Source organism: Suncus etruscus, chromosome 11 (genome assembly GCF_024139225.1).
Source record: "Suncus etruscus isolate mSunEtr1 chromosome 11, mSunEtr1.pri.cur, whole genome shotgun sequence".
Lineage (NCBI taxonomy): Eukaryota > Metazoa > Chordata > Mammalia > Eulipotyphla > Soricidae > Suncus > Suncus etruscus.
The window spans coordinates 8,041,332-8,061,165 of NC_064858.1; the positions used below are offsets into that span (position 1 = coordinate 8,041,332).

At 47.6% G+C, this 19,834-nt stretch overlaps 1 protein-coding gene across 1 annotated transcript in view; it reads left to right on the top strand.

Annotated features, from left to right (window-relative positions):
* Positions 1–6,444: 6,444 nt before the first annotated feature.
* The window catches only part of IQGAP1 (IQ motif containing GTPase activating protein 1), an 82,625-nt gene continuing 69,235 nt past the window's right edge, over positions 6,445–19,834 (top strand). Inside the window, exons 1-2 of the mRNA XM_049783284.1 lie at positions 6,445–6,533; positions 8,006–8,105. Coding sequence (XP_049639241.1) covers positions 6,479–6,533; positions 8,006–8,105 — 155 coding nt within the window. The 5' untranslated portion in view covers positions 6,445–6,478. The remainder of the gene's footprint in view (positions 6,534–8,005; positions 8,106–19,834) is intronic.

Consider the following 19,834-nt stretch of genomic DNA (forward strand, 5'->3'; position numbering starts at 1 on the left):
TTATGGGAACTGAGCGATAGCACAGCAGGAAGGGTGTTTGCCTTGCACGCAGCTGATCTGGGTCAGATCCCCTGCATCTGATAGAATTCTTCAAGCCTGCCAAGAGTGATTTCTGAGCTCAGAGCCAGGTGTAACCCCTGAGTGAACACTCCTGGTGTGGCCCAAAACTCAAAAAATAAAAAAAAAAGATGAGTTGATTAATCATATGCCACTGAGTTACGGAATTGGACATCTCCAAGATTCTCCTCAGTGGAGCTGGTGCCCCATTTAAGGCTGTTTCGAGCTACGTGAACGTCCATATTGTGAGGGACCAAGAGGTACTGGCAGGGAGGAAGGTGTGTGAAATTGTCAGGGAGGATAGCAGAGAAGACGTTGTAGAAGCAGGTACTCCAAATGGAGGGAGCCCACCCTTTAGGCTTTCTCTTGTCCTGATGTTGGGGCTTCAGTTCTAGCTCATATATGTCTTTACTAAAGATGTCTCCATTCCTGCCTTTTCCCTATAATATTTTTTTATTTTTGGGCCACACTCGGTGATGCTCAGGGGTTACTCCTGGCTATGCGCTCATAAATCGCTCCTGGCTTGGGGGACCATATGGGACAACACAGTCCATCCTGGGTCAGCTTCATGCAAGGCAAACGCCCTACCATTGCACCATCGCTCTGGCCCCATAAAGTTAATATTTTTGATTGATTTACTTGGGAACCACACCCAATAGTGCTCAGGGTTTACCCCCAGTTAAAGGAGTGAAAGATTAAAAGATCACTCCTGGGGGGCCGGGCGGTGGCGCTCGAGGTAAGGTGCCTGCCTTACCTGCGCTAGCCTAGGAGACGGACCGCGGTTCGATCCCCCGGCATCCCATATGGTCCCCCAAGCCAGGAGCGACTTCTGAGCGCATAGCCAGGAGTAACCCCTGAGCGTCACCGGGTGTGGCCCAAAAACCAAAAAAAAAAAAAAAAAAAAAAAAAAAAAAAAAAAAAAAAAAAGATCACTCCTGGGCCCGAAGAGATAGCACAATGGCGTTTGGCAGCCAATTCAGAACCAAAGGTGGTTGGTTCGAATTCCGGTGTCCCATATGGTCCCCCGTGCCTGCCAGGAGCTATTTCTGAGCAGACAGCCAGGAGTAACCCCTGAGCACCGCCAGGTGTGACCCAAAAATAAAAAAAAAAAAGATCACTCCTGGCAGACTTGGGGGAATTACAAGGTACTGGGGATCAAACCTGGGTTGAGGGCATGTGCACAGCGAGAGCCTTAACTACTTGTCCCCTCTCTCTGGCTCTTTTTTTTTTTTTTTTACAGATCTCTGTTCTTGATAGCCAGACCACATGCCATCGCTGTCAAGATGATCTAGACTAGAGCATTCCATTCCCTGCTGATTCAAAACCCAAGCAGCATGCATCTAAGATATTTCCAAGGATAATTTTCAAGATGTGGAATTCCTTGGTTGTAGAATAGCTGCTAAAGGTGTGTGTGTGTGTGTGTGTGTGTGTGTGAGAGAGAGAGAGAGAGAGAGAGAGAGAGAGAGAGAGAGAGAGAGAGAGAGAGAGAGAGAGAGAGAGAGAGAGAGAGAGAGAAAGTAGTGGGTGTACGTGGTCTGGGTTCCATCACCAGTACTATCTGCTTTCTGAACAACACCGGAAATGACCCCTGAGCATAGTCACAGTAGCTCCTAGGCATTAATAGGCACCAATCAACCACTCCCAATATTTTCTCAATGTGTAGTCCAAAAGCAGGGTCTGTAAGGGTTGGTCTTTCACCCCCTTTTAATAAAATCTAAAGAAACCAAAACAACGGGGCCAGAGATATAGCACAGAGGTAAGGCATTTGCCTCTCATGCAGAAGGTCAGTGGTTCAAATCCCAGCATCCCATATTGAAGCCTCATGGCACGAGCGAACCGGAGAAAAGGCAGCTGCAATCAGCCAAGAACTCCGGCCCTGTGGCAGAAAATCGGTGAAAAGCACATAATGTGGCCCAAAGCGGGGAGCCTGGGATCCGCCCTCCAAATCAGAAAGGTGAAACAGCATGAGTGGACCGCTGTGGAACCTGGGACCACATGGTCAACAGCCCGAGCAAACCGTCTTCGGGGCCTGGGACTATGGAAGTAAACCACGTGGTGAGAACAGCGTGGGACAAATTAATCACCTGGACATTTGGTTTTAGGTGAAGGAATTTCACAATTGGTGTTGGTAATGGGAAAAAATTAGGTAGCAGTGTAAAAAATTAAAAAATAAAAGAAGTAATAACAGTTTAACCCATTTAAAGATCTGATTTCTTTTTTTTTTTTTTTTTTTTTTTTTTTGTTTTTGGGCCACACCTGGTGGTGCTCAGGGGTTACTCCTGGCTGTGTGCTCAGAAATAGCTCCTGGCAGGCACCGGGGACCATATGGGACACCGGGATTCGAACCAACCACCTTTGGTCCTGGATCGGCTGCTTGCAAGGCAAACGCCGCTGTGCTATCTCTCCGGGCCCAAAGATCTGATTTCTAACCGCCTGCATCTTTGTCTTGATTAAGTCATTTTCTTTATAATTTAAATGTGTTTTGTTTTCCATAGTTAATATTTTCAATTGCAAAATGTTTTACTGTGTGTATTTAAAGTACTTAGCCTGTTTTTAAAATGTATGTTATGTATTTATGCTGTAGTACTTGTGTGTAGGGAAGGTTAATAGGAACAGAAAGTCCCCCCAATATAGTTTAAAAGTATAGGAACATGAAAGTTCCAGAATAGTGCTTGGTAGAAAAGCATTAAGAAAAATTTTTTTTTTTTTTTTTTGGTTTTTGGGTCACACCTGGCAGTGCTCAGGGGTTATTCCTGGCTCCAGGCTCAGAAATTGCTCCTGGCAGGCACAGGGGACCATATGGGGCGCCGGGATTCGAACCGATGACCTCCTGCATGAAAGGCAAACGCCTTACCTCCATGCTATCTCTCCGGCCCCAGCATTAAGAAAATTTTAAGATACAGGTGTATAGTATATTTTGTAGAAATGTTATGTTTTTAAAAAGGGATGGTATGTTAATTTTCACTCTATTACGTTGTTGCATGAAAATATTAACCCACCTTTGGCTAAAGGTGAAGTCAGGATTACAAAAGGTTCTTTTATATTTCAGAGAAGGGGGAGATGAAGCCTCATCCCTCCATTTTCCCTAGGTAACTTGACCTTACTTGCAAGACCCTGGCCATTCCTGGGAGGGATCTTGGAAAAGGTAGATAAGGTTTTGACCAGAGAGAATTAGGGCCTTTTTGGTCTTTGGCCAGCATGGAGGTCAAAGGGAAGATGGCTGAAAGGAGTTAAGATGCAGGACTAGCTAAGAATGGCTGAATGCTTAAAAAGTTATGATATAGGCCACACATGTGGTGGATAGGGCATGAATAAAGCTGATACTTCCTGATGCCTGTCTCTGGATGAGTCTGATTCCGTTCACCTAAACCTGGGACCCGCCAGCTGAATGGGGATTGCGGAGCCACGTGACCTGGGATGGCAGAGAAAAATCCCTTCATCCATCCACCTCTATCCACCACCATCGTTAATTATTTAATGCAACACCATATGGTCCCCTGAGCCTGCCATGAGTGATTTCTGAGCGTAGAGCCAGGAGTAACCCCTGAGCACTGCCGGGTATGACCCAAAAACCAAAAAAAAAAAAAAAAAGAAACCAAAACAACACGCTTAGCTACAGGGACCCAGGGAGGATGGGATAAGGCTCTTGCTCTGCTGTTACTATTTTTGTTTTGTCTTTTGTTTGTTTTTTTGTTTTTTGGGCCACACCCAGCATTGCTCAGGGGTTACTCCTGGCTGTCTGCTCAGAAATAGGTCCTGGCAGGCACAGGGGACCATATGGGACACCGGGATTTGAACCAACCACCTTTGGTCCTAGATCAGCTGCTTGCAAGGCAAGCGCTGCTGTGCTATCTCTCCGGGCCCCTGCTGTTACTATTGAGGCTGAGACTGTGCATCCTCGGTGCTGCTTGTGGCTTCTGAGCACCTCCAGGGCCCAGTCAGGAGCATAGACCAGGAGTAGCCCTGGAGCATCCCACGGTGTGGCTCCAAACCCAAAACTCCATGCAAATGTTCTCTGGATCCTTTGCTTCCCCATCACTTGGACGTCTCATTAGCCCTGGTCTTGAATTCCAGCTCTGCCTCGTGGGTGCACTTGGGCATTGTGCTGGGACATTTCAGTTGTGGAGTTCAATGGAGTTCCCAGGTCAGGCTGCTTTGGTTGCAGACTTGGTGGAGGGGGTGCCCTGTAGAAGAAGTGTGGGTGCAGGGGATTCATTCCTCATGTGCGGTGCTCCCCCATAGTCCGCACAATCCCATTAAGGTGTTGGCCAGTGGCAGGGGAGCTCACATACTCATCACCAGTTTTCAGGGGGGTTGCTCTTTCTGTCCACGGGTGCTTACATTCTTTTTCTTTTTTTTCAGGGGGTAGGGATTACTCCTGGTTCTGTGTTCAGGGATCAGGCCTGGCGGACTTGGTTTTGAGCGGTGCTGGTCTAACCCTTTAGCATGGTCCCCTTCCTTCTACATTTGTGTGTGAGGTGCAAACTGCCAGGAGGGTGCTCAGGGTGTGGAGCTAGGGACCTTTGACAACCTTTGAGTCCCTGAGTTTGGGGTGGGGTGGTGGTGGGGGACAATCTGCACAAAAGTCCATTATGTGGCTGAAAACAAAATCAGGGCTTCTAGAAGCTCAGTGTAGACGGACCTTGTGTGTTTTAGCAGTTTAAAGCGTGCTTGGATAGCTCCACATCTAATGGTGAGGTGAAACTAGAGGACGCTCTACAACATCATCCTGACTTTGATGAAGAAAATGCACAGAAACCAGAAAATTTTAACTACAGAAACCTGAGACCAACAACAGCTCATGTGCAAAAAAATCTCACCAGGCCCACAGAGAATGACTCAGGGGTTGGACAACCTAGTAGGCCTGGAACCCAGAGTCAGTCTTCTGCCAGAACACTTCAAGGATAAGGTCTCCTTGTATTTAGGCCAAGGCTTATTATTTTTTTTCCATTTTCCCCATATTTTTGCTGGGCCTATGCAAACAACAACAATGGCACTGTCACCCCGTTATTACTGTGTTTTTCAAAACTCTTATCCTTTTGAAAAAATAAAGAAGAGCTTACTAAAAATTACAAATAGAAATAAAACAAAGCGTGCTTGGATCAAGTTCCTCAGAGCTGGCGCAATGAGAGTCCTAGACTAGAAGAAGGCTCAGGGGCAGAATTCCTTTGAACGCCCCAATGTTAAATGCAAGGCCCCCAAGTGCAAAGGGGGCAGTGCACCCCTGAAAGGGAAAAAGACTTCCTAAAAGCCAAAAGGCAACAGAATGGCAAGGGAAGGACATGGGGCTAGCGGGTTTCTCCACAGAAAGCGCCACTTTTCTGTGGGTGCGGCCCTGAGACGTCTGTGGGGCCCTCGCCTAGGCCAAGAGTTCTTCTCAAAGGACGCCTTTCTTGGGGCGCTCGGCAGGGGGAAGGAAAGGGGAGGGAAGGGAAGGGAGTGGCTCAGGTTTTCGTCCAGCCAGACACCGCACGAAAGCCTTTCCGTGGGTGAGAACAGGGCGGCGGCTGGGAAAGGGGCGGCCGGTCCCCTTCCTCCATTCACCTCAGGCTTCGCCTCCTTCCCGCCCACTGAGGGCGTCGCTCGACCGGGCGGGGTTAGAGGCGGGGCTTGGCGATACAGACACGCCCCTTTGGCAGCTGCCTTAACGCGATAGGACGGGACTGAAAAAACAGGGCGTGGCCTTGATGTATGGCCACGCCCCTGTGGTCACGCCCTTACTTAGTCAGGGCGCGGTCGCTCCTAGAGGTGCCGAGCGCGCAGCTCCGAAGCGCCTTTCACTTCAGGCGCCAGGGCGGGGTCAAATAGGCGTGGCTAATATGAAGACACGCCCCTCCCGCTCTCTTACTTCATCGCGGTTGGCCGGTCCAGGTGTACGGACACGCCTCTTCCTGCCCGGGGCTTGCCACAAAGACACGCCTTCTTTGGCCGCTTCTTTGGCTGCCTTAACGTGATAGGACGGGACTGAGAAATGGGGCGGGGCATGGTGGTGTAACCACGCCCCATTACGGCCACTCCCTTCCTTAGTCAGGGCTCGGTCGCTCGGGAGCCCAGGCGGAGCCTAGAGGTGTGAACGCGCCGCTCTGAAGCGCCTTTCACTTTAGGCGTCAGGGCGGGGTCAAAGGAGGCGTGGTTAGTGTGATAGACACGCCTTTCCCCGCCCTCTTTCTTCATCGCGATTGGTTGAGCCAGGAGTGCTGACACGCCCCTTCCTGTCCGATCTCCGAGCTGATTGGACGGGCTCGTGGGAGGGGCGTGGCCACCGCCACGGGGCGTGGCCTCCGGTTTCCTCCCGGGCTGCCCGCGCACTCGGCAGGAGCCGCCGCCGCCGCCGTCACCCTTCTGCGCGTCTCCGTGTTCCCTTCGGTCTCCACCGGCCCAGCCGCTTCCTCCTCCCCACCGCGTCCCGGGCTCGGCCGCCATGTCCGCCGCCGAGGAGGTCGACGGGCTGGGCGTGGCTCGGCCTCACTATGGCTGTGAGTGGAGTGCGGGGTCCTGGGTTTCGGGGGCTCCCGGGGGTCCCGAGGGAGAGTCCCGGGGCCCGGCTGGGTCTGAGCCACCGCCGAAATGGCGGCCCGGCCCGGCCCCACCTGGGCGTGCCCGGCTCCCTCTACCTGCCTGCCCGGCCTGGATTTCGGAAGTGGAGCGACGAGCCAGCGCCTGCCTGCCTGCCTGCACTGCACCTCCTCGGATTCCGCCTCCTCTCTCTCGAACCCGGGCTGCACCCCTTGATTGGGGGGGGCCTCGGAGTGCTCACACCCTGCACCCGGGGAGGCCCTTGCTTTGGGGGTCTCTGCGTTTTCGCCCTCCACACCCCCGGAGCAAAGTCTGGCTTTGCCCATCTTGTCCCTCCCGGGCCAGTTAGTTTCCCCGGGTGCATGCAGCAGTGCAGGAGAAAGTGGGGAACCTGCTGAATAGCTGGGCCAGGATCAGAGCCAACATTCCCCCTCCCCTGGGGTTCTGCATGCATGGCTGCACATGCATGGCTGCATGCATGGTCGGGCCAGGGCGCACCCCACCCCTGCAAGAGGGTATGCGTGCCAGAGGAGAGTGGGGGTTAGGAGATAGGACCCCCGGGGGGACAGGCAGTCACTTAAGACTGGGGGAAGTCAGCTGGGAGGAAGGGCAGAGATAGATGGAGAAGTATTCCCAAAGCTACGAGGTGGGGGGACCCCTCTTTGGGAAGATCCAGAATCCTGCCTGAAGAAGTTGGGGGTTTGGGGTACGGGTAGGAACATTGTCTCTAGGTTAAGCTCAAAAGCTGTCCGGATCAGGTTGGTCACCCCCACCCTGTTTTCTCACCTGTCAGTTGTCAAGTCGCTTCCCTCCCCTAACCATCACGCAAAGTGGTCATTACAGGATTGTGGGGGAAATTCAGGGTCAGAAGGTGTCACATTTTCAGATCATAGACCTCCCGGTGTGGGTGGTGGTTTGTAAAAGAGGAGAACACGGTCAGATTTGAGTTTTAAGAAAGTCCTAGCAGATTGACCTGGACGGATCTGAGCCGCAATCTCCAATCAGTATTTTTCCATTTTTGGAATGCAATGCTCAAAGGTTACCCCTGGCTCTGCACTCAGGAATTACTCCTTTGGCTCTTGGGGGGGGGACGACCATATGGGGTGCTGGGGATTGAATTTGGGTCACCTTTGCATAAGCAAAGATCCTACACACTGGAGTATCGCTTCAGCTCCCAGTATTTTTCAGTTTTGATGGAAAGTTAGTCCCTGTCCCTACTGTTGGGCTTCTGGAGAGGGTGGTAGGAATGTAGCCGCCAGCCTCCTGGTTCCAGAAGTGGGTGTAGCACCCCTGTTTGCTGTCCACAACTCCTCAGGGTCCTAGCTCGCCAAAGGATGGCAGGAATCTGGCACTGTGGCGCTCATGGGACTTTGCTGCTTAGGGTGGGTAATGATTCTTGGACTTACATCCCTTTTTTTTTTTCCTGCCGTAGCTGTCTTGGATAATGAGAGACTTACTGCAGAGGAGATGGATGAAAGGAGGCGCCAGAATGTAGCCTATGAGTATCTCTGTCATTTGGAAGAAGCAAAGAGGTAAGAGCTGTGGATGGTGAGAAGATGGGGAGGAGGCCCCATAGGGTTGAACATGCTTCAGGATCTCTTGGCGGATCCTGTGGCCAGTGACTGTGGGAGGTTGGTGGCTTGACCTAAAGTGGAGATAGGAGACTATCCTGCCCCGATGGCAGTTTATCCTGAAAAAGATTCCAAGCCCTCTCAAACATGTCCACATTTATGAGGGATGGCTTTATGTTTAGGTATTGTGTTTGAGCTACTAGGAGCCAAATGAAGGAGAGAAGGATTTTTGAAGTTCCCAATCTAAATATTTTGCTGGCTCTTGACTGGTTTTGATTCCTGTATGAACCGAATCCCTTCTCTTTGGTAGTGTTGTGGGTATTGGCAGCATTTAAGGACAGTTTTTTAGAGACAGCATCCCTTGCATCTATCCTTTGTGGAGTGACGTTCCTGTTAACCTGAGTTTCTTTTCAGATGCTCCAGGATGGAGCACTCTTCCACTCAGAGTGTCAATTTGCCCTGTGATTTGTTTCTTTTGTGCTATGCCTGTGTTTCTTTTGCAAGGTCCCAGGGTAGGTAGATGTAATTACAGATCATGTTTCCTATAAGCAAGCTTTGGTGAAAAAGGTCAGTGAGAGATAATGAAAGGTACTTGTGATCTGAGTTTAATAAGAATCAGCATCTATCAACTGGTGCTAATAATTAATAAGCAGGAGTGGTTTTTATTTTGTGTATTTTAATTCTGAAAATTGTAAAGCACTGCAGGAAAGTCTGAAGAGCTAATCAGCAAGCATTCAAGGGTTTCTGAAAGGATTAACCCTTTGGAGCTTCGCTTTTGTTCTCAGAAGATACATTTGGAGTCCCCTTTGTGCCTCTCTCTCTCTCTTTTTACATTTTTGGGCCACATCCAGCTGTGCTCAGGGCATAATCCTGGCTCTTTATACAGGAATCCCTCCTGATGGGCTCAGAGAACCTGATGAAATGCTAGGGATTGATCTCAGGCTGGCCACATGTGAGCACCTTACCTGCTGTAGCATCGCTCTGGCCCATCCCTCTCATCCCATTTCCCTTTTGCTTCTAGACCTACCACTAACTGTGTTTAGAATTTATTTTTTATTTGTTTATTTCTTCTTGAATCCAGACTCATTTATTTGGGTTTGGTTTTTGTTTATTTGTTTCCCCCCTTTTTAGCTTTTTTAGTGGGTTTACTTCTGGCTCTGTATTCAGGGCTCACTCCTAGTGGGGCTCAGGGAGCCATATGGGATGCTGGGGAGTCAACCCTCGGTTGGCTTTATGCAAGGCAAATGCCCTCCCTTCGGCTCCATCGCTCTGGCTCCTAACTTGCTTTCCTGAAGCTCTTTACTGCAGCTTCATTGCTTTCTGGAGACTGGAAAGAGACTGGAAGATTAGTGACGATGTCTGTGGGAGAACACTAATAACACATCTTCCTAAATGGAAGGGTAGAGTGCGGGAGGCAAATGTGTTATTAGGACAGGAATGGTTTCTACACAGCGATCAAGGTTCTATGAACCAAAACATGAAATCTGCTGCTGCTTTAGTGGCAGATTAGATCTGGCTTTGGAAGGTCAAATGTGACCAGTATTGAGACTTTGATGCCTTTGTTGCAATGACCTTGGGATGAACCCTACCTCACCTGCTTACCTTCCCTGTTTACTGCACTTGTGCCTTGTTTGAATTGGTAAAATTCTCCTTTTACCGAATGTCTTTTTTTTTTTTTTGGTTTTTGGGCCACACCCGGTGACGCTCAGGGGTTACTCCTGGCTATGCGCTCAGAAGTCGCTCCTGGCTTGGGGGACCATATGGGACACCGGGGGATCGAACCGAGGTCCGTCCAAGGCTAGCGCAGGCAAGGCAGGCACCTTACCTTTAGCGCCACCGCCCGGCCCCTTACCGAATGTCTTGACTAAACATCTCCTTGCCACCATTAACCTAGTTCAGCCACTAACCAACTTGAGCCATCTCATCTCACTTTAGTGAGAAACCAAGTCTGAGAGTTGATAGTGTGCTGATAGTTCTGTTGCCTGAATGTGAGTTTTCATTTTTATAAATTTCTAAATTTTACGTTAGTCACCTGAGTTGTAAAACTGTTAATGATAGGTTTCATGCATCCACTAGTCTGACACCCCACCCCACCAGAGTGTTGGCTTTGCTCCACCATTGTTTTAGGGTCTTCTGACCCCACTTCATCTTCCCACCCCACTTCATCTTCCCTCCATGGTTAGCTCTATTCTTTCTTTTTTGTTTTTGTTTTTGGTTTATGGGCTACAGCCAGCATTGCTTAGGGCATACTCCTGGCTCTGTGCTCAGGGATTGTTCCTGTTGAGGATTGGAGTGCTGGGAATTGAATTTTTTTTTTAACTTTATTTATTGATTGATTGGCTGTTGGGCCACACCCACTGGTGCTCAGGTGTTACTCTTGGCTCTCCACTCAGATATCACCCATGGGCAGGCTGGGGGACCATATGGGATGCTGGGTCCGGCAAGGCAAACACCTTACGGCTGTGCTATCGCTTTGCTTATAAGGCAAGCATCGCACCCATTGTGCTACCTCTCCAGCCCCCACTGGTAAGTACAGTTTTGTAGCTCAGGTCTGGTTCCTTTGTTATTTCCAATGTAATTTCTTTATAATATTTATAAGAATAGGCTCCTGGGGCTAGAGAGTTAGCACAGCAGGTCGGAGCTCTTGTAGCCAATACACATATGGTATCCTAAGCCCCACCCCTAAACTCAGAGCCAGGAGTAAGCTCTGAGCACCACCAGGTGTAGCCCAAAACACCAATAAACAAACAAACAAAAAAAGAATAAAAGAATCCTGACCAAAGGTGAACAAAAGGATCTTAACCAAGGAGCTGGTCTCATTCTGTGTCACTTGCTTTGAACCAGGAACCACCGTTTCCAGGAATGAAGGATGTCAGGCTGGTTTTTCAGTAAGGAAACCAGCCCTTCTCTTTTCAAGCCCAGGGGCCATGCATGATCCCTGCATCAGTTTTCTGTTTTCTTTTTTTGGTTTTTGGGTCACACCCGGCAGTGCTCAGGGGTTACTCCTGGCTCTATGCTCTGAAATCGCTCCCAGCAGGCTCAGTGGGCCATATGGGATGCCGGGATTTGAATCACCGACCTTCTGCATGGAAGGCAAATGCCGCTTACCTCCATGCTATCTCTCTGGCCCTCCTGCATCAGTTTTCACTTGGTGCTTTTTGCCTACGTAGGAATGACTGAGGCAGTGAGGCATTTGCAATCATCTCTGTATTTTAGGCTATGGGTCATAAAGGAGGGCAGCAGAGTGGCATACTTCCTGTGACACTCCATCTCTGGGCTTGGTTCCATGGAGATGTATTCATTTTTTGTGACCCTCCTCTTAAGGAATTTGGATAAAGTGATTTTTTTGTTGTATGTAAAATTTTGATTAGAAAATAATGTTGAGGGGCCGGGAAGGTGGCGCTAGAGGTAAGGTGTCTGCCTTGCAAGCGCTAGCGTAGGACGGACCGTGGTTCAATCCCCCGACGACCCATATGGTCCCCCCAAGCCAGGGGCGATTTCTGAGCGCATAGCCAGGAGTAACCCCTGAGCGTCAAACGGGTGTGGCCCAAAAACCAAAAAAAAAAAGAAAATAATGTTGAAAGCACCTCTTCACTCTATATATCCATATATGTATGGATATGTATGTATATATACATATCCATACATATATTTACGCATACATATACTATATATATATATATATATATATATACATACATACATATACATACATATTTCCCCCTAACTCTTTAGTCTTTATGAGCAAAGAGAGCTATGAAAAGTTGCTTGGGAATGCCAGGCTGAAAAATGGCTCAGATCCCTCTTGGCCAGCTATTCTGCCTGAAGTGACCTCTGAGAAGTGTGTGAGGTGGACTGCAGACATCTGCACTCTATCTACTCTTCCTAATTAGCTCTCTGCCCTGGCATCTTTTACCTCTTTGGGTAGGGTTCCACCTTGTGTGCTGCTCGGACCCCTCTTTCCCTCTCAGACAAGCCCAGTTTGCCCCTTCAAATGGGGCCCATTCTATTTCCTGGAGAAATACGATGGATAACCTCCAACCCTCCCAAATTGGAGGAGCCCCAAGGTCTGGAATTTATACCCTTTCCAAGGCCAGGAAGAAAGATCAAGAGATCCGAGGGAGAAAGGGGTCACTTTAGTTCTATTTATAATACCAGCTCCTCCCCCTCCAGGCTCCGCCTCCTGGTACAGTGGCTCCTTTGTGTGTGGAGGGTGCACAGCTCTCAGCTCTCTCTAGTACCTGTAAGAGGCTCTTTTGGGGCTGAGCTGAGGGGGAAGGTGTGGAGGAAGTTCATGGAGTAAAGAAGTGGGAGGAGAGAAAAGGAGAATGTTTGTGTTTCCCTAGAAATGTAGGAGTGATTCTCTAAAATGTGCTCTGGGCTGATTGGAAATAGAGTATAGAGGGGTTCTTCTTTTTTTTTTTTTTTTTTTGGGTTTTTGGGCCACACCCGGCGGTGCTCAGGGGTTACTCCTGGCTGTCTGCTCAGAAATAGCTCCTGGCAGGCACGGGGGAACCATATGGGACACCGGGATTCGAACCAACCACCTTTGGTCCTGGATCGGCTGCTTGCAAGGCAAACACTGCTGTGCTATCTCTCCGGGCCCGGTTCTTCTTTTTTTATTGCTTTAAGGTGGAAAGCACATTATTGTTCTAATAAAACAATATCCGAGGATTCAGGACTTGTTGCTAAAAGGGCTGCAGGAAAAATGGAAGCGTTCACAGATGACATCTTCCCATTATGTGTTTGTGCTGGAAATGGGCTGCTTTATCCCTTTCCCTGTTCTGAGTGAAATCTGCACTTGTTTTGTCCATGGAAAGTTCTGTAGTTAGATGAGTAGCTTTTTTCACTGTCAAGAAGGTGACACTGAAACCCTTGAGGTATGGGAGGTGCCCGAGTCCTCAGTAGGTGGAAGTCATAGATCAGAAGGTGCCAGAGAAGAGAATGCAGAAGAGAACATCGGATCAGCAGAGCAGGCAGCCTGAAGGCCAGGGGCACAGGTGGTTGGTACTGAGACAGAAAATTCAATTAGGTTAGGGGCACAGGAAGGAGTTTTTTTTTTTTTTATTTTTGCTTTTGGACCACACCCAATAGTGCTCAGTGCTGACTTGTGGCTCTCTGCTCAACAGTCACTCCTGGTGATGCTCAGGAGAAAAAGGTTTATTTTTCTTGAACTCAGAAATAACTCTCTGAGTTTGATAATATAAATTTTTTTGTTTGTTTTTGCTTTGGGGCCATACCTGACAATCTCAGGAACTGAGAAGGGCCACACTCTTGGCTTGTGCTCAGGGATTACCCCTGGAGGTTCTTGAGGGCCATATGGTACAAACATCTTACCCACTCTACTATTACTTGAGCCCCATTTGTTTGATTTTTGAGTCACACATGGTGGTGTTCAGAGCTTATTTCTGGCTCTGCACTCAAGGGGCCACTCCTAGCAGGGCTCAGAGGGTTTGAACCGGGTCATGTGCATGCAAGTCAAGCTGTACTATTTCTCTGCTCCCCACTCCCTGCCTGTGTCTTCTTTTTTTTTTTTTTTGGTTTTTGGGTTTTGGGTCACATCCGGCCACGCTCAGGGGTTACTCCTGGCTCCATGCTCAGAAATTACTCCTGGCAGGCTCGGGGGACCATATGGGATGCCAGGATTCAAACCACTGACCTTCTGCATGAAAGGCAAACGCCTTACCTCCATGCTATCTCTCCAGCCCCGCATGTGTCTTCTTAATGGCACACAGAATTACAAAGCTGAAGACCATTAGGATCTCAATATGAAGGGAAGGTACTGGGTAGGACCTAGTGGCTTCAGTGGAAACCTCTGTATTCTTTTTCATTTGTTTGTTTTTGGTTTTTGGGTCACACCTGCTGGGCTCAGGGATTATTCCTGTTTCTGCACTCTGGGGTCATTTCTGGCAGTGCTTGAGAGACCATACTGGGTATTGAGCTCAGGTCGATCTTGTGCAAGGCAAAAGCCTTACCTGCTGTGCTATAGCTCCATACAGTACTTGTTCCCATGGGAACACTGTTGCAAAGGAGGGTTTATTCCTAGGGTGGCCACCAAAAGCTGTTACTCTGCTCTGCTGCTGAGACACTTAGCAAACTTGAAAAGTAAGAAATGTGAAGAGAAACAAAGAATGAAAGGACAAGGGCCACAAAACAGCTGTCAGTCATCTGGCATATCTGCTCAACGGCCAACTAGTTAGTACCTGTTGTTAGGACTAAGAAAAGTCACGATGACTTCACAGTACAAATACTTAAGTAAAAGGAATTTAAGTCTGAATAAAACGTCTTTCACAATCTTAGCTGTTGAGATATGCAAAGTGAAAAGAATGAGGACTTTCAGTTTTGGCAGGTGTGGGTTCCAATTCTGGTTTTGCAAGTTGATGAACCTCAAGGAGTGAGACTAATATAGTCCCTCAGAGTGGAAGGGACCTGGAGAGGTTTTGTGGCTTCGGGGGTTTGTGCCAGCCCAACACTGAGATCCCTGTCCTTCATCCTCATGGGTGGCGAAGGCACTTTTGCTATGAAGGTGAAAGCATATTTACACTTCTGAGGAAGTGTCTAGTCTCGAGGGCTGATATCCTCCTTAGTTTTTTATTTTTTTTTAACTTCAGACTTAATTAATTAACCCTTTGTCTGAAAGGAAGCACCAGAAACAGGATTCCTGGTTGGGAGTGGAATGGGGGTGGAGGGTATGAGAAACTTCTTTGTTATTTCAAGGGCCCAACCCAGCAGTGCTAGGATGCCATACAGCTCCCAGGATCTCGCAAATACAAGGTGTGTGTCATACCATTTGAACAACACCCTTGGTCCCAACTTTTCTTTTTAATTTTGTGACATTCTGAATATTTACTATGGCTTATACAATGATCATGAACTTATAATAAAGGAAAAAGGAAAGGATTACGAAAAAGGAAAAACCAGGGCCGGGCGGTGGCGCTGGAGGTAAGGTGCCTGCCTTGCCTGCGCTAGCCTAGGACGGACCGCGGTTCGATCCCCCGCGTCCCATATGGTCCCCCAAGAAGCCAGGAGCAACTTCTGAGCGCATAGCCAGGAGTAACCCCTGAGCGTCACAGGGTGTGGCCCAAAAAACCAAAAAAAAAAAAAAAAAAAAAAAAAAAAAAAAAAAAAAAAGAAAAAGGAAAAACCAGATACAAATTTTTCACATAGTCGTGATCACAGATTAAAAAATTTAAGTATGAATTTACTTGTTATTTCTTTTGTTACGTGATGTTCATAGCATATTTAGGCTTATTCCAGTTTAATGCTTTGACTTCTGGAAAGAGTAAATATTTCCCCATATATTTGCTAACCAATTTGATTTTTATGCAAATAGTCAATGGCATTTTTTTTGGGGGGTGGCCACACCCGTTTGTTGCTCAGGGGTTACTCCTGGCTAAGCGCTCAGAAATTGCCCCTGGCTTGGTGGGACCATATGGGACGCCGGGGGATGGAACCGTGGTCCCGCGGTCCTTCCTTGGCTAGCGCTTGCAAGGCAACTCTCCACTTACCTCTAGCACCACCTCACCGGCCCCTCAATGGCATCTTTCTATCTTCTAGGGGTTATGGTGTCAGTTTTCTTTTTTAGCTTGGGCCTCACACAAGCTAGACTGTGTTCTGCCACTGAGTCATCCCTGTCCATGATGTTAGCTTTTGTCAGCTCTGTACATGTCAACCCTCTGTCATATTTCCTGCAAGCACTCTCCCTTAATTTTTCATTTGGTTTCCTCACTACAGAAGTTGTAAACTTTGTTGAAATATATATTAACATTTTCAAGTTGCAAACTTTGTTGAAATATATATATAAACATTTTCAATTTTTGTTTTGATTTTGGGGCCACACCCACTGATGCTCAGGGGGTTATTCCTGGTGGTGCTCATGTGATCCGGGTGCTGGGGATCGAATCCAAGTTGGCTGTGGGCAAGGCAAATGCCCTATCTTCTGTGCTCTAATAAAATTTTTAATATAGATTCTAAGTCTATTTTTAATTTCTCTAAAACCTTGTTAAAACTGAAAGTTGCTCAGGGGTTACTCCTGGCTCTGTGCTCAGAAAATGCTCCTGGTGCTGTTCAGGGGACACTATGGGATGCTGGGGATCAAACCTGAGACAGCCATGGGCAAGGCAAACGCCCTATTGATATGCTATCGTTTCAGCCCCTCATGTGTTTGATATGTATTCATCACATATTTCTTGTCTTGGAGGTCAGAATAGGTGTGCTGTTATGTTTGTTGCCTATTTATTTTGGTTTTGAGATCATGCCTCGTGGTATTTGGTTGACTACTGGTGCAGTGCTTGGTGGGGTAGCTGGGGGATCATGTGGTGCCAAGGGTTGAACTTGGGGTTTGCACATAAAAGACCTTGAGCCAGCTCCCTAGCAGTCTGTTGCTTAGATGTATTTAATGCTTCCAGTGAAAAACAGTGCTGAAAATGCTTTTTGGGAGCCTGAGTTGGCCTGTTCTAGGAATTTAATTTTCTTTCTTTGCAGTATAACCTGTCTCTGATTTTGGCATAATTCCTTCATAATTGCTTCACAGCAATTTAGACACCTTGTGGTAACGGGACCTGTTTCTGATCATTTTTAAAAGCCTGTGGTATTTGATGGACTGTGGTTGTTTCCAAATGGTGGCTGTTAAATAAACCCTTTCACAGGAAGTATTTGTGTAAAAAAAGTGTGGACGCAAAGCAAGACTTCCGGAAGTGATTCATATGGCTGGGCTGTTTGTTTAGCTGGGGACTTGGTTGCCTGGAGACCATATCTTTGGGCAAGCCAAGTGAAGTTGCCACTTGAATGCAAAGATTCTATTGCCTTCCTGATCAAATCAGGGCTCTGAGTTTTCTTTCTAGAAGCTTCTGGTATTCTGATTGATTTCTGTGCTTTGGCCATGAGAAATCAAAACATCTTTGTAAAAATTTATTTTATTTCTTTTTTGGGTCACACCTGGCTGTATTTGGGGCTTAACCCTGGCTTGGGATTCTTATGGGACCATATGTGGAGCCAGGGTTGGCTGCGTGCAAGGCAACTTGCCATACCTGCTTTATTGTCTCTCTGGCCCTGAAGAAAAAAAAAAAAACCTTACACATATAAATGAAGTTCTGCTTCAGAGTTTATTTTGAAGAGAAACTTGTATAGATGTGAATTTTTGTCAAATAATTTTTTTTCTTACTTGGTTGTTGGAAGTATTCATCTGCTACTTTCCAGTAGGAACCTCAGTATTCAGAATATCATTCAATAGCCAAAAGGAGGCCCTCTCCCATACCCCCAAAAAGCCAGCCCTACCGTTTGCAAGGACCTTGTGCTATCAGATATTTCCTGTCTGCACCAAGGTTAGCAACTTCCTCCTCCCCTCATCTGGGCCCTGAACCGAGCATTTACTACTCTGGGTTGTGTTCTCCATGCTGAGCACTCTATTGGTGCAGACTGGTGGTTAGAAACCACAGCCAGTTTAGTGACAAAACTGCTCTTGGGGGTGGTCCACAGGAAATTTTGTTTAAGCGGCACCAGACCAGGAACTGGGCTGGCGACTGAAAACTACTGTTCTAATGAGCAATTCTTCAAGTGCCCCGAGGTACTTATTCTTGCTTGCATGTCTCAGAAAAGAAAGCAAATCTTAGAGAGGCTGACCAGCCAGCTAGTCAGGTTTGTTTTGCCTGGGACTCCAACCCTCTTCGTACATACCTGCTCCGTCTGCCAGGGCTGTTTAACTTCGGCTCCTGGAAATAGTGGGAAGGCGACCGACTTCAGTCCCAGGCATAAGACAGACCCCGTGAGAAACGGGGAGAATGAGATGGTGTCTCTGGTCTGTCTCAAAGTCACTTCTCTGTGGAATTTGAGCTGCTTGTGGCCCTGTCAAAGGCAGCATGAAGCCAGAGGCGATGGGTAGTTTCCTCAGGGGATGTCTTTTGTCTGACCTGCCACCTGCCTTTGCACTTTGTGTCTCACAAGGATGTGAGACTGGGTTAAGCTCTCACTGCAGAGATGAAGGAAGTCACAGATGTGTTGAAGACCACAAATTAAGTGTGGAGAGTTGGTTTGCTGGTGCTTATAAGAAACCCAGTAGCCATCCAGCTAAAGTGATGTTTTAAATGTCTGGGAGAGTAACTGGCATGTGGTGGAAGTGTGTGTGCTGCTCACTCTGCTGGCCTGATTCATTCGCTTACCTTCTCTGTGGAAGTGGAGGCACAGAGCTTGTGCTCACCGGCTCCGGGGAGGCAGGCGAGTCCCAGCCTATCTCTCCCCAGTTCTCGGAAGGCGAGGCTGTTTTTTTTTTTTTTTTTTTTTTCCTTATAATCCAGGATCTGCTTTTACTTCAGTTTAGACACAAGGTCCTTTTCCCCGCTTTCTCACTGGTCTTTTTTTTTTCTAAGTGTGACCTCATGCAGGCAGGAGTGGCAAACTCCATTGGAAATTGCCTTGTCTCATTTGGCAAAGACTTCAGTTTTTGGTATTGTGGGTGGAGGAAAGCCTGTCTGAAGGCCTCTATTTCTTCTTTACTCAGAATACCTTCCTGTTGACTCATTGGAAATCGTAACGAAAAGCAGAAGGAGCAGCAGAGTCAATTGCCGCTGGCTTTAGTGGCTGAGAGGCCTGGGGACCCAGGCAACAGTGATTTTTCTGAAAATCTGTGAGGGTCCCCAAGAGATAGTACAGTAGAGAGGGCACTTGCCTGGCACGTGGCTGACTTAGGTTCTGTACCAGGTACCTTAGATGGTTCCTTAAGCCAGGAATGATCCCTGAAGCAGACCTGGCTGTGGCTCCCAAACAAAGCAAAACAAACAAACAAACACAAAAGTGAGACTTCTGTAACAGAAGGAAATACTGTGATTGAGAATAGATCTTTATCTGTAAAAAGTATCTGCCTTGGGGGGGGGGTGTCCAGAAATCAGCAATGTAAAACGAAACACTAGGAACATTTTCTTGGATAGGATTAGTTAGTGTTGGTAAAAGGTGAGGCAAAGGGAAGTATAAAAGGAGAGAATGGAGCAAAATTAGAAAAGGAACAACTGGGAAGAGGAAAAAGAAAAATCCTTTGAGCACAAAAGGTGGAGGCTCTTTAGAACAATGAACAGGAACTGCTAGTAGCCTGCTGCTTACCTGTTACAACAATCCTTTATGCCCTTAGCGCTCTGACCTCACTTTGCCCTGTGCTTCTTAATCATTGATTGTTTGAAAAGGTAGAGCTTGACTATGACTTGGCTTGAGTTTTGCTTTTAAAATGGAATTTCTGGAGTAGATAGCACAGTGGTAGGGCATTTACCTTACACGTATCCTACCCAGGACTGACCTGAGTTCAGTCCTCCACATTTGATTTGGTCCCCTGAGTCTGCCAGGAGCGATTTCTGAGTGCTGAGCCAGAAGTAATCTCTGAGCGCTGCAGTGTGTGCCTCCCCACCAAAAAAAGGGATTTCACTTCAAAAAGGTATAAGAATCCTGGCTGACCTGGATTCAACCCCCTGTATCATGTATGATCACACACACACTGTCAGGAGTGATCCCTGAGCACAGAATAAGGAGTAATCCTTGAGCATGGCTAGGTATAGCCTAAAAAACAAAAAAAACAAGCAAAAGACAAAATTTAAGAATCACCCCTAAAAGTATTTAGGTCTCATCTTAATATTTTAGGATGTAAAGCTTGTTTTAACCCATTGAAAAAGTGAGCTGGTATATAGACATAGTGCTCTGAGGCTCTACCC